The 26852-nt window shown below is 56.8% G+C and overlaps 1 protein-coding gene across 4 annotated transcripts; it reads right to left on the bottom strand.

Moving 5' to 3' along the window:
* Positions 1–432: 432 nt before the first annotated feature.
* Agfg2 (ArfGAP with FG repeats 2) lies at positions 433–25445 on the bottom strand. Of its 4 annotated transcripts, none has more exons than XM_021650698.2 (13): positions 25119–25444; positions 13189–13282; positions 12643–12758; positions 11866–11998; positions 11108–11273; positions 9684–9812; positions 8854–8886; positions 4540–4654; positions 4269–4351; positions 4082–4162; positions 2772–2897; positions 1380–1465; positions 433–900 (listed from the first exon to the last, which is right to left on the bottom strand). In XM_021650698.2, the coding sequence occupies exons 1-13, from the start codon at positions 25337–25339 to the stop codon at positions 847–849; spliced, it is 1437 nt and encodes a 478-aa protein (XP_021506373.1). In that variant the 5' UTR covers positions 25340–25444; the 3' UTR covers positions 433–846. The 4 variants fall into 4 exon arrangements, with proteins under 4 accessions (XP_021506373.1, XP_060223913.1, XP_021506376.1 ...); XM_060367930.1 differs by lacking the exon at positions 25119–25444 and adding an exon at positions 15792–15981; XM_021650701.2 differs by lacking the exon at positions 2772–2897 and having other exon boundaries at positions 25119–25445.
* Between the last annotated feature and the right edge of the window lie 1407 nt (positions 25446–26852).

The following is a 26852-nucleotide window of genomic DNA, read 5'->3' on the forward strand; positions in this document are numbered from 1 at the left end:
TTTTTAATATTTATCTTTTTACTTCGAGACAGGGTCCTGCTAAATTGCCCAGACTGTCCTTGAACTCTGTAGCCCAGGCTAGCCTTGAACTTGTGATCCTCCTACCTCAGTTCCCCAAGTTCTAGCTAGTGAGAGGGCTGAGAGAGGAAGGGTGGCTGGGGGCATTTAGCTGTCTACACTCGTGTGCATATACATATGCATATATAGGCTATATTAGAAAATTCTCTATTTATAAATATAAAACACTGGTATCCAAACATGACACGGCTAACTAAAGTGCTTGACGGGAGCCGGGCACGTGTGTATGTCGGTGAAACTGCAGCATCCTGAGTACCAGGATGGGGGTGGGGGCTGAGGTGGAGAAAAGTGGGTGTTGCTGGGCCTGGAAAGCAAAAGCACTGGACACCAGAGCTTCTCCGTCCCGGAGCTGTCTGGTGGCTTTCAAGGCCAAGCCTCATCTTTACCCTCCATTCCTGGCCTGGCTTCTGCCAGGGGAGGGCGGCTTTGGAAGGCTGGGTGAGGAGGAGCGGCTCCCTGGGGGTGGGGGTGGGGGCTGCTTGCCAGGCCTGCTGACTTCTCTCTCCACAGGCCAGGAGGGGCCATCTTCAGACTGGGCCCCCTCCGGCTTGTCCTGGGTCGGAGCCTGCGGGGAGGAAGCTTCACCTCCAGCACAGAGCAGCCTGTGTCATCATCTGCAAGCCCCCAGCTGTGGGTCCCTGTCCACCTCCCTGTCCAAGGTCCCTAACCCTGCCTCAGACCCACAGAAATGCCCACAGGCAAACGGTCGCCAGGGCTCTGGGGGCCGCGGCCCGAGTGGGGAGCGCCCTTTTTCCCAAGGACACAGCGCTACAAGAACGGGTTTGTAGTTGGGGGCTTGGAGGCCAACGCTGAGCATCCGGTCTGAAAGAAACAGCAGAAGGTCAGCAGATTAGGGGGGCAGTGCCGGAGCTGAGGCTTTATGGCAGCAGGCACTGAGGTGGCCCGAGAGCTGGGTGTGGTGGCACAGGCCTGAAATTCCAGCAGTCAGATGGCTGGGGCAGAAGGATCACCAGTTCTAGGCCAGCCTGAGCTACATAGTTCGACTCAGTCTCAAAACAGGGAAGAGGGGGTGCTGGCTCTTTGGGTAAAAGCACCCACACCAAAAGCTGGTGTGATCACACGTGCACCCCCAGTGTTGTGGGGACAGAGGGGGGCTACCGGGGCTTGCTAACTCCAGGTTCAGTGAGAGGGCATCTTAGGAAATAATGAAGGTGGAGACTGAAGGGACACCGGAGTGTCCCTCTGGCCTCGGTGTGGGCACGGGTACACGCAAGTGGAGCTCAGTTACACACACTTCACCCTCCTAAATGATGTGTGCCCGGTGCCAGCGCAGAGCTCACCATGAAAGGATTGGTAGAGATCCCGGCCGGCTGGCTCAGAGGCCTCTGCCCCAGCTTGGAGGTCCCCAAGTCGCCAAAGGAAGAGCCTAGGAAACAAGGACAGCGGTTGGCTGTGTCTGTCACCTTCCGGAAGGGTCCGCTTGCTACACTGCAGAAACCCCCGGGGCCTTCAGAATCCTGAGAAGAGGTGTCTGCAGCTCGCAGGGTCCCCCTACCGGCCAGAACGGGGAGCCGGCTCCGTGTGCTCAGCACAGGCAACAGGCCGGCTGGGGGTCGTCTAAGGTTCAAGCAAGGAACCAGCTGAAAAAATACCCTTAACATATTCTGGCCTGGAGGTGGTGGTGGAGACCTTTAATCCGTGCAAGGCCAACCTGGTCCACAGTGGTCCAGGACAGTGTGGGCTATGTAGAGAGACGCTGTCTTAAACACAGGCTTTCCTCCTATGGCCCTGGCTGTCCTGAAACTCCCTCTGTAGAGCAGGCTGGCCTCGAACTTAGAGATCCGCCTGCCTTTGTCTGGAGGGCTGGGATTAAAGGTGAGCACCACCGCTGCTGGCTCATGCAGATTAAAAAGACGAACTTCAAATCTGTGTGTGTGCGCGCAGCGGCTATGAGCGCGTCCTGCTCCTTGGAGGCTCTGCCCTGGGTTCCCGGCACCCACACTGGATGGTCACACACTGTGCTTTCAGGGCACTTTAACGGCCAAGCCCGGTGGCAGGAACCTGTGATCCCAGCCCGGCAGGCCGAGGTGGGAGGGTCATAAATTCCAGGCTAGCCTGGGCTAAGGGGGGGGGCTGGCAAGGTGGGTCAGTAGCTGCCAAGCCCCACAACTGGAGCGTGAGTTGTCCTGACCCTCACTGCAGTGTTGTGACGTGTTCGCCCCTCACACACACAGAACAACTGCTAAACCAGCCCAGCCCAGGAAGGCCGGAGGAGGCTCGGTTATGAACACAGGCCACTCTTCTGGAGGACCCAGGCTCAGATCCAGCGCCCACACGCGGCTCCGGCCCTCCGCTGCTCCGCTCCAGGGGCTCTGACGGCCTCTCCGGCTTCTGTGGGCGCTGCCCGCGGGTGCAGACAGCACCCGGGCAAACGCACATGTGAAATGAAGGTGCCCTTCTCACTTCCCGTCCCGGGAATGGCGTCAGGGCCGCTCCTGCCTGCCCGAGCTCCCTCTCTGCCCTCTTCACTGTGAGATGTCCAGCATGACCTTGAACCTGTCCTCCGCAGCCGGGTTGGTGTGCACGCCTCCTGTGTAACTGCTGCCATTTACAGAAACCGAATGGGCATCTGTGAAGTTCCGTGTGTGGGGGGGGGGCACAGGTCACACTTGGCACTGGGGCACTGTACATACATGCAGTGGGGTACGGGGGGTCATTCCCAGTCCTCTTACCGTTCTGCTCGGTCAGGCCGGCCTGCGCGGGGAACATCGGTGCCGGGAAGGCGCTGGCGAAGGCCCCGGGAGGCGGCGCCGGCTGGAGGAGGCCAGGCCCGACACCGCCCACCCCGAAGCCAGGCCCTGTGCAGCGCAAGACGGAGGCAGCTTCAGGCAGGTGAGCTGGCCTGTCGCCCTCAGTCCCCAACGCGAGACACGGGTTGGTTTCCCCACAGGGGCAGGGCCTTGGGTCAGCTTCTGAGAGGCCCGAGCTGGTGAGGCCCTATACTCCAGGCTCACGGGTGCAGTCCTGTGACGCCCACAGAACCAGCACATGGACAGTGGGGGGCTCTGCCCATCTCATTCTCCTCTGCCCCTGCCCCCAGGTCCCATGGTAAACTGGGCGTGGTGACACACGCCTGCGTTCCCAGCACCCAGGGAGGCAGAGGCAGGCAGATCTCTGTGAGTTCAAGGACAGCCCAGGACAGCCAAGGCTACACAGAGAAACTGTCAAGACCCCCCTCCAAAAAACAAACTCAAAAAACAACTCAGCCCAAGTTGTCCTTGAACTCCTGACCTTCTCACCTCTACCTTCCTGGTGCTGGATGACACACCTGTGCCATCACACCCAATTCCACTCTTTCATCCCTAAAGTGAGCGCGGTACCCCTCACAGGGCTACTGTGAGGGCTGGCAGGCACCCAGCATGCCGGCCACTCAGCTCTAGGTGGGTGGTGGCCTTGTTTCCTGGCCCGACACTCCACAGAAAAAAAGGGATATGGGGCCATGAGTTTGGGTCCAGTGGCAAGGGACTGCGGGCCCTGCTAGTGACTAGGACAGGGGGTTAGGACCCGGTCACGATGCCCTGGGCAGCTTAGGCTCGGAGCTGCTCAGGGATGAGGACAGCGGCTGGAAAGAGGAGCACCAGAGTGCCGACAGCCCCTCAGGACTTATCTGCGCGTGCCTCTCCTCCTCCTCCCTCTTCCCCGCCACCTTCATCCTCTCTCCCTCTCTCTCCTCTCCTTCCTTTTTTAACTTTTGTCTTTTTTGAGACAGAGTCTCACTATGTAGACCAGGCTGGCCTAGTCGTCAGTGGGGGCCTGTCCTTGAACCTGTCAGGGTCCTCTTTCTTAGGCAGGTGGCGTGTCACCATGCCTGACCTGTGTCCTTTTCCTGCAAAACTCTGTTATGATGTAGGTACTTCTCTTTTTAGCCTTCCATTTCAGGTGGAGGTAGCCTGGGCTACTGAGCGGGCAGTAGTGAGGAGCAGTGGGCTCCTGACTCCTTTCTGAGTAGTAAGAGACACAGAAGCCAGTTCTGGGGACTTACCTGAGGCTAGACCATTGGGCTGGAATGGATTGGTAGAAGGCAGCTGGGGTTGGGCAGGGGTAGCGAAGGGGTTGGTGAAGGCTGCTCACAGCAGGAAGAGAAGTTGGAGAAAAAAGATGGTTTGAGTCCCCTCAATCTTGGGGTGCCTCCCCCACCGCCCCCGCAGGCCGCCACAGGTAGGACTCACCTCCAAAGGCGAGCCCCGCATTGCTGCTAGCTCCTGGCACAGCTGACTGCAGTGTGGGCACCTGGCTGGGCATTGCGAAGACACTGTGGCACAGGGAGAGAGGTAGGAATGGCATCTTCCAGGAAGGGCAGAGCAAGAGGGCAAAGGCAAGCCTGCTGCGTTACCCAAGGTTAGCCCAGGAAGCCAAGTGAGACAAGAGAGTCACGAGGCGCTGTCGGCTGGGTAAAACGCCAGCAACCTTCAGGCTACTGACATCCTTGCCAGGACCCACCTGCCAGGGAGACCTCCAGCAGGCATCCTGGGTCCCAGGAGGCCACTCACGTCCGCAAGGCCGCCGGGCTGACTGGCAAGGGGTGCGACGCCAAACGCGGACACCTGGCTGCCCCCTGGACGAGATAAAGCCGGGAGGCGGGTTGAGACTTGGGGGGAGGGAGGTGGATGGGTGGGTTGAGACTTGGGGGGAGGGAGGTGGGTGGGCCTGCAAGGTGGAGGAGCGGAATGGTGACAGGCCAGGCCCCTCCTGGACTCAGCCAGCTGATTCCCCATGACCGCCCGGCTCTTCATGAGGGGAGACTCCCGAAGACTTTGGGTAAGGTGACAAGGCCTCCTCTTGCCTTCTGCCTTCACCCTGTAGTCTGGTGTGTGCGTCCTACACGACGCCTGTCTTCAGCAGAGGTGGCATTCCTCTTTCTGTCAGTCTTTACTTGAGGCAGGGTCTCATCAGTATGCAGCCCAGGCTGGCTTTGAACCCTGCTCTGCCCTCGTGCCTCAACCTCCCAGGTGCTGGGATTTCGGTTATGCCTGGAATCCGGCCAGGGGTCAGTGTAGCGCTCTGTGGATAGCCACTGTAAGAGGAAGCTACGTTCCTAGCTTTCTGTTGTTTTATTTGAGACGGGGTTTCTCTGTGTAGCCTTGGCTGTCCTGGTAGACGGCCTTGAACACACCTGGGATTACTGGCTGCTCCTAATTAGTCAGGCACGGTGGCACTTTAACCCCAGCACTCGGGAGGCAGAGGCAGGAGGATCTCTGAGTTCGAGGCCAGCCTGGTCTACAAGTGAGTTCAGGGACAGCATGGGCTACACAGAGAGACCCTGTCTCAAAAGAAACAAACTGGTTTATTAATTGTGCCAAGAGTTGACTCCAGCACGGGGGGCCGTCACAGCTTTCTCCTTTCTCCCCCTCTGCCCAGTGCTGCTGGGTAGGGAACCCAGGAACTCGTGCACGCTAGGCTAGACCTCTGCCACGGAGCCACTCCTGCTCGCTTGCTTCTGGCTTCTTCCAGTGCCCCAATGCTGCAGTCTGTGCTTTCTACATAGGTTCAGGCCGTCAGGCTTACACGGCTAGTGCCTCTGCCATGAACTATCACGACGGCCGCCATCCATGCTTCCGGCCACAGGACGCGTGTGGATGCAGGCCGTGCCCGCTGCCTGCCTGCCTGCGAGGACGTGGGCTCCTGAGCTGATGCAGGCTGTGGGTCCCCACGCCCCGGCTTCTTCCTATCTGGCCAGGCTCACACTGCTGCAGTGCTTCCCTGCCGACACTAGAGGGCAGAGCTGAGCTTGAACTGAGGTCACCCACGGGCTGTACCCAGCGGGGCGGAGCTCTTTGCAGAGGGGCGAGCAGGGAGGCCAGGGGACTTGCAGTAGCGGTTCACCACGTGGGTTCTAGGGGTCAAACTCAGGGCATCAGGCCTGGCAGCACAAGCCCTTACCCACTGATCCTCTAGCTGGCTCCAGGAAGCTGCGGCTCCCCTGGACACTCCTCCCTCACACAACCTGGCCAAGGGTTAATGGCCGCTCAGAACCTCTCAGGTCTATGGAGCGTTGTCTCCCTGCGTGTGCGGGGACGCCGAGCCTCGAGCGTGCTGGGCAGGCACTCTGCCACCGAGGGACACCCTCGCTGAGGAGCCAAGTGCACGGTGGCTCCTCACATTGTGGGGATACAAGTTAGGGTGTGGCCTGCCCACCCAGACCCAGAGCCCAGGGAAGGCAGCGAGGCCTTTCTCAGGATAGACACCAGCTCTACCTGGGGGAAAGTCCGTCTGGCTACAGGCAGGCATGCCGCGGCTCTTCCCCACGGTGTCTTTCCAGACAGGGTCTCACGAGGTGGAGGCTGGCCACAAAGCCCCACGTAACTGACGACCTGAAGCCCCTGACCCCGCTGCCTTCCCTGACCCGAGCGGCAGGATGCCAGGCTTGGCCTCCTGTGCTTGATTTACGTAGTGATAAGACCAAACCCTGAGACCCGGGCAGCCTAGGCAGGCACCTAACTACAAATAAATACTAAAATATTAAAAACTGGCATGAACTCAGTGGCAGGCTCTTTGATCACCTCCCTCTGGGGGGCTGCAGCCTTGCCAGGCCAGTCCTGATGAGACCGGATAGGTTAGGGTCAGAGGGAAGGGGAGGAGGACCTCCCCATCAGTGGACTACGGAAAGGACATAGGGGGAGAAGAGGGAGGAAGGGTAGGACTGGGAGGAGACGCGGGAGGGGGCCACAGCTGGGATACAAAGTGAGTAAACTGTAATAAATGATACTAATAAAAAAAGGTCAGATGAAGAAAAAAATTAAAAACTTTCGAAGTAAAAAATTTTCACTTCTATGAGCACTTTGCTTGCACAAATATGTGTACCATGTCTGTGCCCGATACACACACAGGCCAGAAGAGGGCGTCAGATCCCCTAGAACTGCAGCTGCGGACGGCGGTGAGCCACCATGTGGGCTCCAGGAATTGAACCTGGGTCCTCGAGAAGAGAAGCTGGCGCCCTTAGCCACTGCTGCGCCTCTCACGGCAAACAGGCGGAATCACTATTGGAATTTATGAGGTTCGTGTCCTGGTTCGTATCAACATGAAGTCATCGTGTCTGGAGAAAAACACATCCTGGGGTTCCAGAGCTGGCTCCGCGGGTAGCAGCGCCTGCCGCTGCGGAGGACCTGGTTTGGTTCCAGCACCCACACGGTGGTTCGCAGACACAAGACCCCAGCTGCAGGGGTGTCACTGACATGTTCCGGTCTGCACACGTGGGGCACATGTGTTTGCAGGCCCCAAACCCCCCACACAGGTAAAAATAAAGTAAGATTTAAAATAACCAGTTCCTCAGCTCAGCCTCAGCGGCTCCCTCGGTCTCAGGAGGGAGGAGAGCGCAGGCTCTGACTCAGCTGGCCTCTGAAATTCTCACCGGGCTGGGTAGGGCACCGTGGCGCAAGCCTGTGTCCCCAGCGCTCAGGAGGCTCACTGAGTTCAAGGCCAGCCTGATCTACACAATGAGTCCAGGACAGCTAGGGCTACACAGAGAAACCCTGTCTTAAAACAAGAAAGAAAAAAAAGAAAAAAAAAGAAAAGAAAAACACTAAAAAAATTCTCCTTGTATCTCTCTGCGTCAGCGCTTTGTCAGGCTCACAGCCTTTGAGCACACACCGCAGGAACTTCTGTATGGACTTTATCGTAAGTGCTGCTTTCATAGTTCTGTTTACTGTCGTATACCCGAGGGCAGGGGGCCCGGTGGGGCTCAGAGGACAGTTTTCCTCAGCTGGTTCTTTTCTTCCAATGGGTGAGTTTCAGCTTGGCCTGTGATGGTGAGGATTGGCAGCAAATAGGCCACCGTGTCAACCTAGATTTTAACTTTTATTGTTATAAAACAGTGAAGGCTTGAGGACTGAGAGAGTTTAAGACCACTGTGTGCAACTTGGTGAGACCCTGTTCCAAGCTAAGCATGATGAGGGATACAGCTCAGTAGTAAAGCCCCTGCCTAAAGTCCCCCAGTGAGGGGCTGGGGTGTGGCTCAGTGGTAGAGCCCCTGCCTAGATTCCCCCAGTGAGGGGCTGGGGTGTGGCTCAGTGGTCACCTGCCTAGAATCCCCCAGTGAGGGGCTGGGGTGTGGCTCAGTGGTAGAGCCCCTGCCTAGAATCCCCCAGTGAGGGGCTGGGGTGTGGCTCAGGGGTAGAGCCCCTGCCTAGAATCCCCCAGTGAGGGGCTGGGGTGTGGCTCAGTGGTAGAGCCCCTGCCTAGAATTCCCCAGTGAGGGGCTGGGTGTGGCTCAGTGGTAGAGCCCCTGCCTAGAATCCCCCAGTGAGGGGCTGGGTGTGGCTCAGTGGTCACCTGCCTAGAATCCCCCAGTGAGGAGCGGGGATGTGGCTCAGTGGTGGAGTCATCACCTGAAGCTGATGTTTAATTCCCAGTACCACAAAATCAGTCAATCAATAAAAACCCAAGCAACCCTGCAGTTCTCAGGAGCACAGCGGGAAGCTATGGGTAGAGTTAGAAAATCTTAGTTCTGCCATTCTGTGTTGCACAATTAGATAATCTGGTTTACAATCCTGTTTAATTCTGGTGATGGAATCCAGACTCTCATTTCCTCCAATCACAGACTTTACCACGTGAATCACACCCTGGTTCCATTTTATTTTACAGGGTCTCCTATGTAGCCCTCGTTGGCCTGGAACCCACTTTGTAGACCAGGCTGGCCTCAAACTCACAGAGCCTGCCTCTGCCTCCCAAGCGCTAAAATTAGAGGCATGCGCCACCGTGCCCAGCTACATTTTCAGAGGACCCTGAGCAGGCTGAAGACTGCAAAGAAGGACTCACCGAAGCTGTAACTTCCAGTTAGCATCCGATTGGCTGCCCACGAGGGTGGAGAAGGGAAGGGGAGGGCAGAGGAAGGGAAAGAGTATGAGTCACTGGCTTGTCCCTAGAAATCTGGTCTCTCCAGCCCGTCAGCTGCCAACTCCTGCTGCCCAGAACAACCAACATAAGAGAGGCAGGGCTGTGCAGACTGATGCCTGGGGGCTTCGGAAAGACCTGAAAGCTTAAAAGGGACCTCAGAGTGGAAAAACAACACCCAGTTTTAAAGACCTTTGACCCTGACGGGTGGGTACGGACGCCTGGGGAGCACCTTGAACTTGACCCGGCCACTTGACCTTTTGGAGCAGGATATTACAGACAATAAGAACAGGATGCACACATTTTTATAGACGAGGCCTCCAGCATTTTCAGTCAGAATTTTCTGTGTGGGTCGGAGAAGCAGTGGCTTTGCGGGTACAAGCCTCAAGACCTGAGCTCAATCCCCAGGACCCACAGCACAAGGGCCCACTCATGAGAGTCGCCATCCGACCTCTGCATGACAGTCATGGCCGCACAGGCCTGCCGGAGATATGCAATTCCGAAAACGAAAGATTTTTAAAAACAAAAAACCTGTCCTGGGGTAGACTCCATGCTGATAGTCTAGCAGTTTTCCTCACGTGAAAAACTGGCTCACAGTGGCCCCTGTCCGGGGCTGGCAGGCCCCACACTGGTCACCCTTCAGGAGGAGTGGTTTGCTATGCCTCCTTCACCGTCACTCAGTGGGGATATGGAGGAAGGAAGGGTGATGTATGGACAGCTGATGAAGAGAGGCAGGAAACGGGGAGGCAGTTTACCTGCAGGCGCTGGCTGGGCCTGGAACGGGGCCTGGGCCGATGCAGGGAGGCTTCCGAAGGCAGCAGAGCCAGGACTGCTGCTGAAGGCATCGAAGTTGGCAAAGCTGCCGTGGGAAGGAGCCTGGGCCCCTGCGGAGGGAATACGTGAAGGAAATGCATGTCAGCCAGATGTCTTGGCTTTCTTTCGCCCACGTGACACAGGCTAACACCATTCATCCAGAGGAACCTCAACTGAGAAAGCACTACAGAAGGCATGGCAGTGCACGCTGTAATCCCAGCATGAGGAGGCAGCAGCAGGCAGGTGGCTGCGAGTTCAAGGCCAGCCTGGTACATATAGTGAGTCGCATCCAGCCAAGGCTGTTTGAGAGAGAGAGGGAGACACAGAGAGAGCGCGCTCCTCCCCTCTCTCTGTAGGCAAGCCCCTCGGAGCACTCTCTTGGCTGATATGGGAGGCCTAGCACAAGAACGGCAGTGCCATCCCTCAGCACTGGGTTCAGGAAGGTCCAGGGCTGTAAGTTCCAGGCCAGACAGAGCGTCACCATGAGACCTTGTCTCAAAAACTGAAAACAAGACAAGACAGCAGGCTGAGCTAGCCATGAGGAACGGTCTGCACGCAGCGTTCCTCCGTGGTTCGGCTTCAGTGTCTGACTTCTTTCAAGGGGCCTGTGAACCAGGACATAGAAGCCAATTTAACCGCCCCCCAACTGGCTGTGGTGACTGTTCTATCCACCAACAGAAAGCTAACTGAGCCACGCGGGGTGGTTCACAGTGTCCCGGGAGGCTGGAGTGAGATCATGAGTTTGAGACCAGCCTGCACTCCACAGCTGCGTGGCCCTGTCTCCAAGACAGACAGACCCCCCCAAGAAGGCAGCTCCGCTCCCAGAACCCATGTCATGTGCTTATACCACCGGCGGGGGAGACGAGGGTTGCTCCTCTGAGACTGGCCGGCCGGCCTATGTGGCAAGTTCCTCGCCAGCGAGAAACTGGCTTTTGTTTGTTTTAATTAAAAAGGTCGGCGCTGAAGAGCACTGGTTCTCAAGGAACCATGGTCCGCTTGTGCGGCTAGCTGGACCTTCAGTTTCCGGGGATACAAAACCCTCTTCTGACCTCTCTAGGCACCAGGCTCGCATGTGGCACAGACATACACAACACAGAAAACGTTCACACACATAAAGCGAGTGACTCTAAAGAAAAACAACGTGGCTGGTGCCCAAGGAGTAACGGCCAACGCAGTCCTCCGGCCTGTACATGCACACACGCGAACACGCGCACACAAACACGCACACACAAGGTGGGGATGGCTCCTTGGCTCTTCAGTGGTTTCAGCCCCCCAAGTAAGGGGCTCACGGGCAGGCAGCGCCACCTGTGAGCCCCATACCTGTGAGCGCCACGCGGGGTGGGCAGGTCCCCAGGCCGGCGCTTACCTCCGAAGCCTGGGAAGGCGGCGAAGGCGGGCGCGGCCGGCGGGGCGGCGAAGGGGTCTCCGCCGATGTCGGCCAGCAGGTCGGTGCTGGCTTTCTTGGCGGCGGAGTGGGAGGGCGGCTGGGAGCTCCGGGCCTGGGCCGTGTGGGCCGGAGGCTGGCTGACGGGCTTGGAGAGAATGGCGGCGACACTTAGCACCCCACGCGTGACCCTGGTCCCCCGGGGCCTCCGAGGCCGCCCCCCGCAGTGGAACGGAGAGGTAAGCATGCTGTCTTCAGCGGAGAGGGCTCCCGCGCACAGGCCGCCAGGCGCCGGCCCAGGAAGCTCGCAGAGCAAACCTGAGATGCCCGCGCTGCGACCACGGAGCCCAGCGGCTACTCTCTGCGGCTTGCTCTTTTTTTTTCCTTTCTGAGATAGGGTTTCTCTGTGTAGCCCTGGCTGCCTGGTCTCACTCTGTAGCCAAGGCTGGCCTCGAACTCACAGAGATCCACTTGCCTCTGCCTCCCACCACCAGCTCAACTCTGCTACCGGAAGCGCTGTCCTAGCTCCTTAGAGAGGAGAGTCAAGACTGGGGTCATTACTCTGACCTCCCAAAGGACAGCTTTTCACTAAGGCCCAGGGTGTCCGGTCTGTGGGAGGGCGCACATGGCTGGGAAGCAACTGCCCGCTCGGAAATGCGGGGACCTGACTTAGGACGCACGCCCCTGTCCCACGCACCCCAGATCTCGGCGGAAACGTGGGGACCCGGTCCCAGGCTCACCTGGGCAGCATCAGCGAGAGGTTCTCCCAGAAGCGAGCGCACGGGCTTCCCTTCCGGGGCGGAGCCCTGGGCAGGGGTGGAGGCTCCGCCTTTGCTGTAGGCTGGCCCCTTGACTTGCTCTGGGGGGACATACCTTGGAGAAAGAACAGTTATGCTGGGAAAACACAAGCTCAGGGCCCGTCTTCTTGCCGCTTTACCAGTTCCCTTGCCAGAGTAAAAGAATTTAGTGAGCTGGGCAGTGGTGGCCCACGCCTTTAGTTCCAGCGCTTGGGAGGCAGAGGCTCGAGGACAGCCTGGTCTACACAGAGAAACCCTGTCCACACCCCCAACCCCGCACTGCAGAGTTAATAACTCATAACAAGTTCCTCGTGTCAATTTCTTATTTCATTGTTTTGAGACAGGCTCTCATGTAGCCCAGGTTTGCCCAGAACTCATTCAAGGGCAGCCAAGGATAACCCTGAATTGTTCTTCATTCCTTCCTTCTTTCCTGCCTTTCTTTTTTGTTTCTCTATGTAGCCTGGCTGTCCTGGCCTGGCTATGTAGACCCGCCTGCCCCTGCCTCCCAGGCCTCCCGAGTGCTGGGATTACAGGCATGAACTGATATGCTCAGTTTCAATTTGTTACTTTGAAATCAGAATCCAGCACCAATTGAATGTGGGAGAAAGGGTGAGGAAAAGATTCCCTCGAAGCCTCGTCTTACAGAAATGTCAACAATGCTTTGCAAATGTGATTTCTGGACAGAGAGCCTTGGACATGTGTCTCTTTCTTGCTCCTTACCATCTTTTTTTCTCATATTTTTCTTGGAGAAACTCCTTCACCTTCTGAGGGTCCCTGGAATCTGGTATCAAGGACGTCCGAGCGTCAAAAAGGCCCATCCAGATCTTCCGGCAGACCTGAAGGGGCAGGGAGCACGCTGAGCGTGAATGGCGCCGTCAGCGTGAGGGCCTCTCCTTGAAGACCAGAGTCTGCTGCGCCTGGACAGTGTGTGCGTGGGCCATCCACATGCACCTGCACGCCACACACAATCCACAGCGCATAGCGAGCAGGTCAGGCCTTATAAATACACAGTATCCTAAAAATATGAAGAGATCCGTCCCCGCCCCCCAAAAAAGTATCAGGGGCCACAAGATGACCTGAGCTGGACCCCTAGGACCCAGGTGGTCAAAGACATGCTCATACACTCTCTCTCTCTCTCTCTCTCTCTCATATATATATATATATATATATATATATATATATGGGTTTTCTGATCATCATGAGGCAGGCTTTGCTAGCAAGTGGCACAGACTAAGCCCGATACTTCCTCCCTTGGCGGCTGCTCACCTCATTTCCACGAGATTGGAGGAACAGAACTTCAGGCTCAGTGAAAGTTGTCATGGAGATGGACTTGACTCGATGAGGGGGGTTCAGGCCTCTCCTGCAGGGCAGAGACAGAGGTGAGCTGCTGAAGCTGCACATGTGCAGTGAGTGAGGAGAAAGAAAACAGCAACACATGAGGCGGTCTGAGTTAGGAACCCAGGCCTGGGTGTGGCTCAGTGGTAGAGCCCCTGCCTAGAATCCCCCAGTGAGGGGCTGGGGTGTGGCTCAGTGGTAGAGCCCCTGCCTAGAATCCCCCAGTGAGGGGCTGGGGTGTGGCTCAGTGGTAGAGCCCCTGCCTAGAATCCCCCAGTGAGGGGCTGGGTGTGGTTTATCACTTGGAAATTGGTTGGCTTAGCACACAAAAGACCCTGATTTCTATCCCCAATACTGGAAACAAAATACCACCACCACCAGGAAAGGTCTGCCACGGTCCAGCAAGATGGCTTAGGGCTTGCCACAGCTTGCTCTGATCTGAAGACCCGAAACCTACAGGACAGAAGGGGAGAAATGATCCCTGCAAATTCTTGTTTGACCTCCATGTGGACGACGCCACTTGTGCCCCATATATTAAATAAATGCAATAAAGTTTAAAAAAAACCCTACTAAAAGCCAATTCATAATATCAGGACAAATGTAAATGAGTACATTCTAGAGAGTTCAAATGAGAGACAAACAGGTTGGGACCCTGCCAATGACTTCGGAGGAGGCAGAGGCAGTCACCCCGACACCTCCTTAGGCTGCCTCAGATCCTGTCCAGTGCCCGCCCGCAGGCGAGGGTGGCTTCGGGAAGCTGAGACACACAGCCACGTCCCAATTCCTGCTGGTTCTAGATCTGTGGAGGCATATCGGCAAGCATGAGGCACGGCAGAACGGGGACCCTTGACCAATACTGACGACAAGAGCTAGGCTGTGTGGAGCAGGGTCGGGACCCAGCAGCCAGCTGCCTCCATCCCCAACAGAGGGGTGGAGGCCCTCATTCAGGAAGCCATATCTGGAAAAAGAAATATCCCAGGCACTCTGCTTCCGAGATCTCGTAATGCAGCAGGAAGCGAGAGGAAAGAAGTTCCGCCAGGAGACGGAATGACACGCGCTCCGCCGTGTTGTGCTTGCTCCGTTAACTCCCTGGAGAGCCAGGGCTGCCCAGACACCTGTCCTGGGGAGGGATGGTTCGAATGGGAAAACGAGGCTCAGCTAGTTGGGGGCTTCGTGGGTTCCCTGTTCCTAAATTAAATGTACTTATTTCCGTGCTCACTGTGGGCACACTACAGCGGGGTGGAAGTCAGAGGACAAACTTCCGGCTCAGTGTCCACTTCCACCGTGCGCGTCGTCGGTCCCGGTGGCAAATGCCTTCCCACTGAACCATCTCCCCAGCCCCCAGGGCCGCCTGCTTTATATTTTACATTTCATTCTGGTCTATAGACCTATTGCCCTCGTCTTAAAACAAAACCAGCCAAGCCAAAACAAACAAACTAGGCCAGGATCTGGGAGACCACAGACTCCCGCAGACTCGGATACCGAGGCCTCTCTGGCTTTGAAACTGGGTAGGGGCTGGGTCGAATGTCTGCATGAGCCCTGGGGTTGGTCCCCAACGCTGCGTAAACCGAGTCTGGTGCTAGATACTCGCAATCACAGCTCTGGGGGTGTGGAAGAGCCAAGTTCAAGGCCAGCCAGAAACATGAGATCCTGTCTCAGAAGAACAAACTAATAAAAATACGGAGCTGGGGGGATGGCTCAGTGGTTTAGAACATTGGTTGCTCCTGCAGAGGGCCTGGGTTGGACTCTCAGCAACCACATGGTGGGTCACAACCATCTCCAGTTCCAGGGGGTCCGATGCCCCTTCTGGCCTCAGGTAGCACTACACTCACAGGGCACATACATACAGAGGCAGAACACCCTCACATGTAAAATAATAAAATGTTTAAGTGAGGACAATACACTCACATGCACCGGTGCACACACAGCGCAGAGGGCCCCTACCACGCCTGGGAGGACGGCAGAGGCTGTGCTGGCGTACGTGAGGCAGTGTGGAGAAGGGTAAGACGCCAAGACACAGGGCAAGCAGTGGCGGCTCCTGGGTGATAAACTGTTCATTACGGGATCCTGGCGAAGGCTGGGGCCCAGGAGGTACAGATGAGGTCATTTCCAGCCATTCTGCCACTGGACTTTTGAGTAAGGACTCGCCAAATGCCCTGACAAAATGACAAGCAGTGCCTAAGAGGATGGCGTCTAAGGGAAGATGAGAGGGAAGCAGACAGCAAACAACAGCTCTTAAACAGGATCTGTCAGAAGTCTGCCAGGATTGGGTTTCCCCAGGAGTCGGCTTTTCTCTGAGAGACTGATTGCTCACTGAAGACATGATTTGGTTTGGTTTTAAATTTTGAGCCAGCCTGCTTCCTCCCCTTGTTCTGGAGACAGGGTCTCATAGAGTCCAGGTTGGCCTTGAACTTGCTATGTGATTGAGGGTGACCTTGAACTCCCAACAACCTGCCTCCACTTCCCAAGCACCGGGATTCCAAGTGTTGGAGACCCTGTCCCTTTGTCCACAGTGCTGCGAGCTGAACACTTACCAACTGAGCTATGACCCAGCCACTGTAGTGTCTGAGGAATGACACTCCAGGTCGACTCTGGCAACAGAAGCACGCACACAGGCAGGTACAGGCACACACACACAGAGGGCGGGGACTCAGGCCTTCTCATTGCAGTGATGCCATCCAGCCAGACACTTGATGGATTGGGGAGAATGATTCAGGATGTTAGCAGTGGGGAAGGAAGAGAGCCAGCCAGGTCCTGGGAACGGTGAAAGGTATTATGTTTACATTAGAAAAACAGCTTCTGAGCCGATCGCAGGGAGGCCACTGACATTTCCTGAAAGGACAACCAGGAAGTGTTAGCAATTGTAAACACAGCGGCCTTCCTCATTAGGGGGAGGGTGGGGAGGGAGGAGGCGAGGGAGTGGGCTGCGCACAGCAGCAATTCTGCCTGAGCAGGGAACAGGAGGGGCGCTGTGGGAGGGGAGGGTGAAGGCCAAGCCGGATGGAAAACCACAGGCCCCTTGAGTGCCCGTGAAGGGAACAGGGTGTCTCTGAGATACAGGATGGAGAGCACACAGCTCTGACCTTGGTGTCGGGCTGGATTGTGAACAGCCACAGCCAGTGGGGGGCGGGGCACGGAGACCTGCCGAGAGGAGGCTGCGGCGGCGGCGGGAAGGGGGCCTGGGTGCAGGGCGACGTCAGGCGCCGCCTCTGTGAATCATGCGGAGGCCAAGCACAGACACACAACCTCCCCCGCCAGCAGGCCGAGAGAACGGCCTAGGTGTTTGCACTTAGCTGGGTCCAGTCCAGGGTCATGTGAGTTCCACGGTCATGTGATGGGCCAGATGTGACTCACTAGCCCGGAATGAAACAGACCCAACCCTCTGGCTTGCACCCAGTGTCCCCAACAAAACTTAGGCTCTCCCCACACCCCTAAATGAAAAGGAGGCACTGCCATGCCAGGCAGACCCTAAGAGGCGGGATTTACTTGCCCAGCTTGAACAGGGCATTGGCTCTGAGCTGAGTTGGTCAAAGTGTGTGTGTGTGCGCACATTCGTGCCAATGGGGAGGTTGGAGAAAGGCATTATCGTCCTGCCCCATCACTGCCCACCTTATTCCCCTGCGGCTGAACCTGGAGCTAGGCTGGCAGCCAGCAAACCCCAGCAATCCCCCTGCCTCCACCTCTCACATCAGTTTCATGTACTGTCTAGCTTTTAACACGGGTACCGGGGGTCCGAGCTCAGAGCTCCTACCCATAGGGCCACTCTGCAGCCCCAGGAGGAAACAAGAGAAAGCAAACTGATTGTTATGGCTTAAGCCTTTAAGCCAGTGTTATCTGTACTCGTTCCTCTCCCTATTCTTTCTGAAACAGGTAGCCTGGGCTGGACCTTGAGCTTGCTCTATAGCCCAGGATGGCAGTGGACTCTCGATTCTCCTGCCTCCACCTCCCCAATGCTGAGATTATACGCATGCACCACCATGCCCAATTTATGAGATACTAGTGACCAATCTCTGCAGGCTAGGCAAGCACTGTACCAGGAGCTACCCCCCAGCGTGCTCCCTCCCTTCCTCTCCTCCCCCTCCCTCCACCAGGCTCCTAACAGCAGGAAACTCTCCGCTGCACAGGCAACTTCTTGCGTGTATAAGCAGTCTCCCTGGTCTCTCCCCTCCTCCCCTTTGACTTCATTAAACACACCTTGCCACACCTCATCACTCTCACGCTGGCCTATATTTTTGTTTCTGGCTCAATCGTGGAAGCACCAAACCCGCTGAGGCTGAGATAAGAAGGTTCCGTCAGGCCAACAGTGGAAAAACACCAGTTCACCCGGCGTCTACCTTCTCTCATTGGTGCCAAAATCAAACTTGGGAATTCCTTTCCTCTGAACTCTGTTCAGATCTGTACAGCCGGGGCTTGGGTTTCTTTCCTGCCACAAGCTCCGCCCTGCTGCTTGCGGCGCAGACACAGCTAGCTCTTGTCTAAAGACAAACAAGGAAAGAGTTTTCATCCATTTACGTAGCGTGTGTGCCCTCCGCAACACGCGTGTGGAGGTCAGAGGGCAACACACAGGAAGTTACTTTTTCTCTTTCCGCCTCGGGGATCCTGGGAATTGAACTTGGGTCGACAGGCTTGGAGGCAGGCGCCTTTACCCCCTTGCTAGGGTTCTCGGCAGTCCTGAGGAAGTTCCCGGCCTCGATCCACGGTCAATTTCACTAATTTAATAATCTCTTCCTAATCTAAATTCCGCTTCAATCCACTTCACTCATCCCCGCTCAGCTGTGAAGATAAACACGACGCGGCCGAGCAGAGGCAGGCACATGCCTGGCCAAGGAGGCGCTGGCTGCTCTCCAAGCAAGCCCGACACATTCCCTCCTTTTTCTGTTCGCCAGCGGTTCCCTTTCCCACCTCCTAAGTGCCAGGGTCACAGGGGTGCGCCACCACCCCCAGCCTCTTCTTCTTTTTTTTGTTCTGCTCAAAAAACCCCAAAAGCCAAAACCCCCGCTACATTTACCTGTCAGATAGCAAGCTTTGTCCACTGGTGCCACTCACAGGCTCCCTATTTGTGTGTCTACGTGTGCAGAGGGACCTGGGCCACAGTGCTGGTGGTGGTCGGAGGGTAACGCTGGGGAGCCTCCTTCCACCCTGTGGGGTCTGGGGATTGAACTCAAGCCACCAGGTGTGGTGGTAGGCTCTCCTTCACCTCAGGAGCCATCTCACTGGCCTCTCATTCGCTCTTTCAGACCGGTTTTATGTAGCCCAGGCTACCATGCCTCGCTTTTCACCTTCTATTATCACTGTCGTCATCGGTTATTATTACTCCCTTAGAGGCCTTTCAAGTTGTTCACGGACCGCTGACATGAAATGAATAAACCAGGGCTTTGGGATGGTAAAATGACTACCTAACAAGCACGAGGGCCTGAGTCTGATGTCCAGAACCAAGCAGCCAGCATGGCGACACGTCTAAAGCCCAGCACTCAGGAGGCAGAGAAGGTGGCTCTTTAAGTTCCAGGCCAGCCTGGTATACAGTGAGTTCCAGGACGGCCAGGGCTACACAGACAGAGCCTGTCTCAAAAACAAACAAAACAAGCCAGGCACAGTGGTGCACACCTGTGATCCCAGCACTCAGAGAGGCAGAGGCAGGCTGATCTCTGTGAGTTCAAGGCCAGCCTGGTCTCCGGAGTGAGTCCAGGAGAGCTACACAGAGAAACCTTGTCTCAGAAAGAAAAAACACACACACAGGAGAGAATCCCTGAAGAACACCACCGGAACGTACCACGGGCCATGCACACCCATACAGGAAGGCCGAAATCAGTAACTAAGTGAAAGTGTCATCTACCTCTGCCCATGAGAGACGAGGGAGGAGAGGGAGCAAAAGGAAATAAACAGGGCAAGGTACAAGTGTACTTTCCAGCTCAGACAGGCGGGAAAGTGCTGAATTCTGGGACATCCAACAGCACCTTCCTCCACCCAGGCAGGGTGCTTCAACTAGAACAGCTTCTAGCAGGTCAGGCAGGGAAACTGAGACACAGGTCATGTGGGGGATTGCTTCAAAGCACATATCTGTAGCCACCTGCCAGGCGCACTGCCATGGTAAGCCCAGCTCCCACAGAGCAAAGGGGTAAGATAGAGAGTGGCTTGCTTCGGTGAAAAAAAGCACTTAATCCCAGCACTTGGGAGGCAGAGGCAGGAGGATCTCTGTGAGTTTAAGGCAAGTCTTGTCTACAAAGAAAGTTCAGGCCAGCCAGGACTTGATACCCAGAGAAACCCTGTCTGGAAAAAAAAGAAAAGAAGAAAAGAAAGAAAAGAAGGAAGGGAGGGAGGGAGGGAGGGAAAAGAAGGAAGGAAGGAAGGAAGGAAGGGAGGAAGGAAGGAAGGGAGGAAGGGAGGGAAGGAAGGAAGGGAGGGAAAAGAAGGAAGGAAGGAAGGAAGGAAGGAAGGAAGGAAGGAAGGAAGGAAGGAGGGAGCCCGGAGGGAAGAAAGGAAGGAAGGAGGGAAGGAAGGAAGGTAAGGGAGAGAGGGAAAAGAAGGAAGGGAGGGAAGGAAGGAAGGAAGGAGCGAGCCCAGAGGGAAGGAGGGAAGGAAGGAAGGAAGGAGCGAGCCCAGAGGGAAGGAGGGAAGGAAGGAAGGAAGGAAGGAAGGAAGGAGCGAGCCCGGAGGGAAGGCAGGAGGGAAGGCAGGAGGGAAGGCGGGAAGGCAGGAGGGAAGGCAGGAGGGAGGGCAGGAGGGAAGGCAGGAGGGAAGGCAGGAGGGAAGGAGGGAAGGCAGGAGGGAAGGCAGGAGGGAAGGCAGGAGGGAGGGCAGGAGGGAAGGAAGGAGGGAAGGAGGGAAGGCAGGAGGGAAGGCAGGAGGGAGGGCAGGAGGGAAGGCAGGAGGGAAGGAGGGAAGGCAGGAGGGAGGGCAGGAGGGAAGGCAGGAGGGAGGGCAGGAGGGAAGGCAGGAGGGAAGGCAGGAGGGAAGGCAGGAGGGAAGGAGGGAAGGCAGGAGGGAAGGCAGGCCGGCCCACACTTCTAGTTTTCAGAGCGGCAGGCGAGGCGGCTGAACCCAGCTCCTCCCTTCACATGCACTTCACATGCGTTCATATGCACTCAGGCTGCTGTGCAGCACACTGAGCTCTGCTGCGCGGGCCGAGACCCGTGACTACCTGTTCAGGGGACAGGAGAAGAGCGGGTGGGCCGCCATACTGCGGTGCCCATGGCTCGGGCTTCCGTTACCCAGCTGGGAGTCGTCATGACCCATATAAATGTGCAGGCTGCTGGCCTACCGCGGCTTCCACATCCCCACCACCAAAAGTCCCGAGCTCGGCCAACCAACTTCACGGACTTCAAGAAAATTCAACCCAAAGCCGGCGTGACGGCACGCGCCTCTAGTCCCAGCGCTCAGGAGGCAGAGGCAGCTGGGTTTCTGTGAGTTCTAGACCAGCCTGGTCTAGAGAGTTCCAGGACAGGCAGGCTGTCACAGACAGAAACACTGTCTCGAAAAAAGAAAAGTCAATGTAACAGTTTCTTTATTCCTCTGTATGAGTGTCTGCCCCAGGCGGGAGGACGGAGGTCAGATGACAACCTTTTGGAATCAGGTCTTTCTCTCCACCAAGCAGGTCCTGGGCCTTGAACTCGAGTTGCTGGCCTTTGTTTACCCAGAGCCATCCAGACATCCCACTCTTCCTCAGCAGCCCACCCAGACAAAGCAGCCCCCCTGGAGGGCTCCACTAGGCCACAGCTACCTCCACCCAGTGATCTCCGCCACAGGAGTCACCTCCAAAACCATCACATTCAGGGGCTGGAGAGGTGGCCCATGGTCGGCGCACCGGCTGCTCTTCCAGAGGACCTGGGTTCAATTCCCAGCACCCACATGGCAGCTCACACTTGTCTGTAACTCCAGCTCCAAAGCTTCTGATGACCGCACACAGACATATGAGCAGGCAAAACACCAATGCACATAAAATAAAAATAAATTATATATTTAAAAAATTACATTAAATCTGTGAGTTCGAGGCCAGCCTGGTCTACAAAGTGAGTCTAGGACAGCCTAGGCTACACAGAGAAACCCTGTCTCAAATTTTATGTGTGTTTTTACCTGAGTGCACATATGTGTACCCCACGCCCGGCTGCTGCCCTCAGAAGCCAGGACAGGGTGCCAGATCTCCTGAGTTACAGGGAGCTGTGAGCCACCCGTGGGTGCTGGGAACTGAACCTGGTCCTCTGTAAAAACCTCAAGTTCCCTTCAGCAGTTCCCAGTCACTGTGTGCGCGCCCTCGAGGTCAGAGGCCAACCTGCAGGAGTCAGCTGTCTCCACCCTGTGGGTCACCAGGCACGGTGGGGGCACCTCTGCCCACCGCACCACCTCACCAGCCTTTTTATTAGCGGGACCAACAGCTGACAGTCACAGCGGAGCGGAGGCGCCACAAACCCTGCAAGGATCGGAAGAGGGAGCTTTTCCAGCAAACAAATTGGGCTTTTTGACACGGCCCGATCGCTCACTCGGCCTCCCCCGTCCTGGTGGGGGGACATTCCTCACAGAGGAGGAAGGTCAGCAGTGACACTCGAAACAAAAACTAGAAAACGTGGTAACGATGTCAGCGCTTCCTGCTGATGCAGAGCTGAGCGCTGGAATACACGCCTTCCACTCAGGCACCCGGGAGGAAGGGGCTGCCCGATCTCCTAAGTGTGAGCCAGCCTGGTCTACACGGCTAGTTCTGGGACAGGCTACGTAGTGAGAACTCACCCACTCCAAATAATTCAACTATATTTCTCTATCCTTCGTGTGTACGCTCCTGCACGTGGCCTGTGTGCGGAGGTCAGAGGACAACTTGGGGAAGCCACTCTCCCCTTCCACCTTGTGGGGCCTGAACTCAGGTCATCAGGCTGGGCAGCAGGGTCCTCTTCACACCTGAGCCATTTCCTCACCCTCTCCCTCCCTTACCTCCTCTCTCTCTCCTTCACCCTCTCTCTGTGTCTCTCTGGTTTTAGTTTTTCAAGACAGAGTTTCTCAGTGTAGCCTTGGCTACTCTGTACACCAGACTGGCCTCGAACTCACAGAGATCCCCCTGCCTCTACCTGCCCAGTGCTGGGATCACAGGCATCACAGGTGTGCGCCACCACCATCCAGCACAGTCTTAGGCGGTGGCGCACGCCTGTGAACCCAGCACTGGGGAGGCAGAGACAGGCGGATCTCTGTGAGTTCGAGGCCAGCCTGGTCTACAGAGTGAGTCCAGGACAGCCAGGGCTATGCAGAGAAACCTGTCTCGAGAAAACACAATAAACACAGAAATGCATAGGTAAGTGAATAAAGGAAAAGAAGCAGCCTTGACTGGGGCTTCCTCCAGCCCTGGCCTCCCGTCTGCGGTCCTCACACCATCACCACCAACCATCACACAACACATTAACGCTCTCCTCATAGCTTTGGTTTAAAATTAGGCCCTAGCTCTGAGAGGCCCTCTGAGAGGCCATTGAGGCTTCTCTGTACTTCTATCCAGATGCTATAATTTGATTTTCCAGGACTGGGGCTGTAGCTCAGTAGTATTTATCTATCATGTGCAAGGCCCCGAGTTCAAACCTAAGTATCAGAAAACCAATACAGACTTCTCCTCTCCTAACATTTTAAGATCTAGGCTTTCTTTCTTACTATATGCTATGACGTACTTGCTCCCCTTTAAGGGCAGTGAGGGTGTACCCGTGTGTGAGCTCATCCTCCTGTGAGTGCACGTGCTCGCAGGGGCCAGAAGCTGACGCTCGCTGGGCGCCTTCCTCAGTTGCTCTCCACCTTCTGTCTCAAGGCAGGGTCTCTCCCGAGCCAGAGCCTTTCCGGTGATGGATTGCTACCACACACCCTCCCGACACCCTTCTGTCACCTACCTGGATGTGGATTTGAACTCAGTTCTCAGGCTTGCATGACAAGTACTTTTTCCAGTGAGCCACCTCCTCAATAGACCCACACATTCTCCTCTGTGGGGTGTGAGCGTGCATGAGTGTGAGTGTGTGTGTGTGTGGTGTTACACAGTTTAGCCAAATAATCCAGGCTGGCTTCGAACTCACCACTGTCCTCCCTCAGCCACCCCAGTGTTGAGACCATACATGGTGGCCCAAGTCCAGCCACAGCGGTTTTTACTTTGACCAAAATCACTTCCAACCTCACAATACCAAAGGAAACTGAGAACGCTTCCGTCAAGCACTCCAGTATCATGAAGCCTGGGCTGGACCCCAGCACCTCACAAACCAGGCTGGCGGCACACTGCTGTAATCCCAGCACAGGAAGTGAAAGGACCGAGGCGTAAGGCCAGCCTTAGCTGCATGTTCAAGGCTGGCCCGGGTGACTTGAGAGCCTGTCTCAAAAAGCCTCGGAACATTTTAAAGAGGGTGACCATGGACTAGAGACATATTTCCAAGCTGTCTCCAGGGACACCTGGATCCCCATTCCTCGTCTCCTCGTGATCGTAAGTGACAAACGCTGGAAACAGAATCCTCCATATGGCACTGGGTAAATTACTAAACCCCTCTCTGCTTTTTGATCTCCCATCTGTCACATGAGAACAATACTCCTTGTTTTTTTTTCCCCCAGGCTGGTATGCATACAACAGGAGCGCTTTCCTTATTGAAGAAAATAAATAAATAAAACAGCAGTGTACTAAGGTAATACTAGAAAACCAGGTAAAATAAGTCCCCAAGAAAACAGGCTGGGCATCTGCTATCCCATGTTAATCAAATAATTCCTAAGTAGGGGAGCTTACTAAATAACCAGAATCTGGGCTAGGGCTGTAACTCAGGAGAGGCTAGGACAAGAATAAACAGTCCCTGTGCTAAAGGTGGATCTTAGAACCAAGCCTCCGCTCCCCAGGGCCCAGCGTGGTGGCACAGCCTTTAGGTCAGCACGAGGGAGGTAAGGCCGGAAAAACCAAGAGTTCACTAAAGGAGACTTAGTACCCTGAGGAAGGACCCGCTCTGAGGGCGGCAGAGCACGCCTGTAACCCCAGCCCTTAAAGAGCTGGAGGCCGGGGGATTCCACAGCTAGCCTCAGCTGCAGAGGGAATTTAAAGGTCAGCCTGGACGGTGTGAGATCCCAGGATCTCAGGACAACCTTAAAAGAAGGGGGGGGGGGCGAGCTGGCTCAGCAAGTGTGGGAGCTTGCAGCCATGCCTGTGGCCCCGAGTCTGCCGCCCGGGACCCGCGGAGTGGCAGGAAATGGCTGGTTCTAGCTGTCCCTCATCTCCACACCAGCCGCGGAACACACAAGCCCCTACAGTACACAATAACGAAATCTAACTCTAAGAGGGAGGGCGCAAAAGGGAAAATGAAAGGATCTCCCACTCCGATCCCCATCTCTCGGGGAAGTTAAGCTGTCCGCCAGGATAACCCGCTGGCTCTCCGCCCTTACTAGATTTCCTAGGTCGTCGAGCCTCTAGCTTGCATTCGGGAGCCGGAAAGATGAGGCTGGGCACCGGGTCCCGGCTTCACACCTGCCCCTCGAGGCTGTCAGCCTGGGCTAACGCGCGGAGGAGTTTCCCCTCCCTCCCACATCGCTTGGAGACACGCGAGCCAGACGGGCACTTTCGTCCCAGGCTCCGCTTCCCTGTCCCCACCATCCCCCTTTTGGGGGAGACGGGCTCAGGCAGCACGCGCTGGCCTTGAACTCCCGACCCACGCGCCCCTGCGTGCTGCGGCGCGCTCCACAGCGGCCGGTCTTCCGCAGAGCGGTGGGCGGGCGAGCACTGCACCGGGGGGTGCACGCCCGGGTGGAGTTCCCGGGGAGGCCGCGTCCACTCCGGCCCTCCGCGTCCCCGCACCGCTCCCCGCCCGCGTCGGCCTCCCGGGCTGTCCGCGGCCCCCGCCGGCCCGCGGCCTTCCGCCGCCCCGCCCGGCCGCGGCACTCACAGGAGGCCGGAGCAGGTGGTGCACACGAAGCTGCCCACGGTGATGTCCACGTAGGTGACCCCGCGCTGCGCGCACTCGAAGCAGTGGCGGTTCCCGGCCTGGCTGCAGCCGCCCAGCTCCCGCACCCGGCGGCACCACACCTCCGAGGCCGCCTCGGCCTCCGCTTTGCTGCCCGCGCCCCCGCCGCCGGGGCCCGCGCCCTTCTTCGCCGCCATCACCATCGCGCCGCTCCCCGGCGCCGCTCGCAGCCCTTCCCGCCTCCGCCGCCCTCGCGCGCGCGGCTACCCCGACCCCAGCTCCCGCAGCCCCGACCGCGACCGCGAGAGACCCCGCCCCCCGCCTCGGCCGGCTCTGCGCGCTGATTGGTCAGGCTCCTCCCACCTCCTCGCTCTGATTGGCCAGATGCGGGACGGCCTCCGGTTGCCGGAACCTCCCGAGCCACGCCCCCTGCCGGCGGGCCTTCGGCCTCTCCCATTGGTTCACGCTGCGCGTGCCCGCCTCCCTGTCCCCGCCCCCTCTCGCCACGGGCTCTTAGGCTGACCCTGATTGGCTGTTAAGGTTGCAAAATCAGCGTGCGAGAGGCAGGAGGTCTCCCGCGCGTGCGCAGTGCTCATCCTCCGGATTGGTACTAATTCCCGCCAAATTTCAAAGGCTGTTCCAGGCCGAGCCGGGAGACAAGCGAAGCAGGGGAGAGAGAGACGGAGAAGGGGAGAGCAAACAGGTTTGTTCACCCGAGTCACGGGATGACCCCACCGCAGAGGCTCGTCAAGACCCCGCGGTGGCGGTGGGTGGCGGCCGCTCACGCCTTTGATCCCAGGAGGTGAGGCTCGCGGGTCTGCCTGGGTGCGAGGCCAGCCTGGTCCCCAGCCTGAGTCCAGGACAGCCAGGCCTCACAGGGAAACCCGTCCCGGGAAACAAACAAAAACGCTTGAGGTGGGATGGCGAAGAATTTGCACCAATCCTTACAGCCGCAGCTTGAACCCCGGGCCCAAGCCTGTAGGCCGCCTGTGACCTCCATGACTGCACACGAGCAGGCTGTGCCCTGAGGGTGTCTTCCACAGCGGGTGCTGCACCAGCAGGGGGGAGGGCACTTGATCCCCAAGATGCCATAGTATGTACATTCATACAAACATACAGGAAGAAAGAATATAAAAAAGTCGGGATGTAAGCCAGAGTGGGCCGCGCACTCTTTTCCATGGCTGCAGTTGTCATGGCCACAGCTTGATGCCTGGAAGGAGCTGATACCACGGCCCGTGCAGAGATGCCAGCGTCTTCGCCCAGTTAAACCCTGCTGCGTGGCTTGGTTGCATGCGTCCTGAATTCCAGGCAGGCTCTCTGTGAGTTTGAGGCCAGCCAGGGCTACACAGTGAGACCCTGCCTCAGTTGGTGTGTTTCTGTTTTTTCAAGACAGGGTTTCTCTGTGTAGACTTGGCTGTTCTGGACTCGCCTTGTAGACTAGGCTGACCTCAAACTCACGAGACCTGCCTGCCCTGTCTCCCTGAGTGCTGGGATTATAGGCGTGCACCACCAAGACTGGCCTGTCCCAGTTTTAAAAAGCCTTCTGTACTTCCTCTGAGGTCAGCGTTGGGCATTTCCCTCTGCTGCCATTCCTTGCACAGTTTCTCTATAGCCAGCGCTTATTTCTTCACCTCTCAGATGGTAACCACACAGGTCCACTTAGCCACTAGCAGGTGAAAATAAGCTAGCACGACCATTGGACTCTGATGGCTTTCT

This window comes from Meriones unguiculatus, chromosome 15 (assembly GCF_030254825.1).
Source record: "Meriones unguiculatus strain TT.TT164.6M chromosome 15, Bangor_MerUng_6.1, whole genome shotgun sequence".
Taxonomy (NCBI): Eukaryota; Metazoa; Chordata; class Mammalia; order Rodentia; family Muridae; genus Meriones; species Meriones unguiculatus.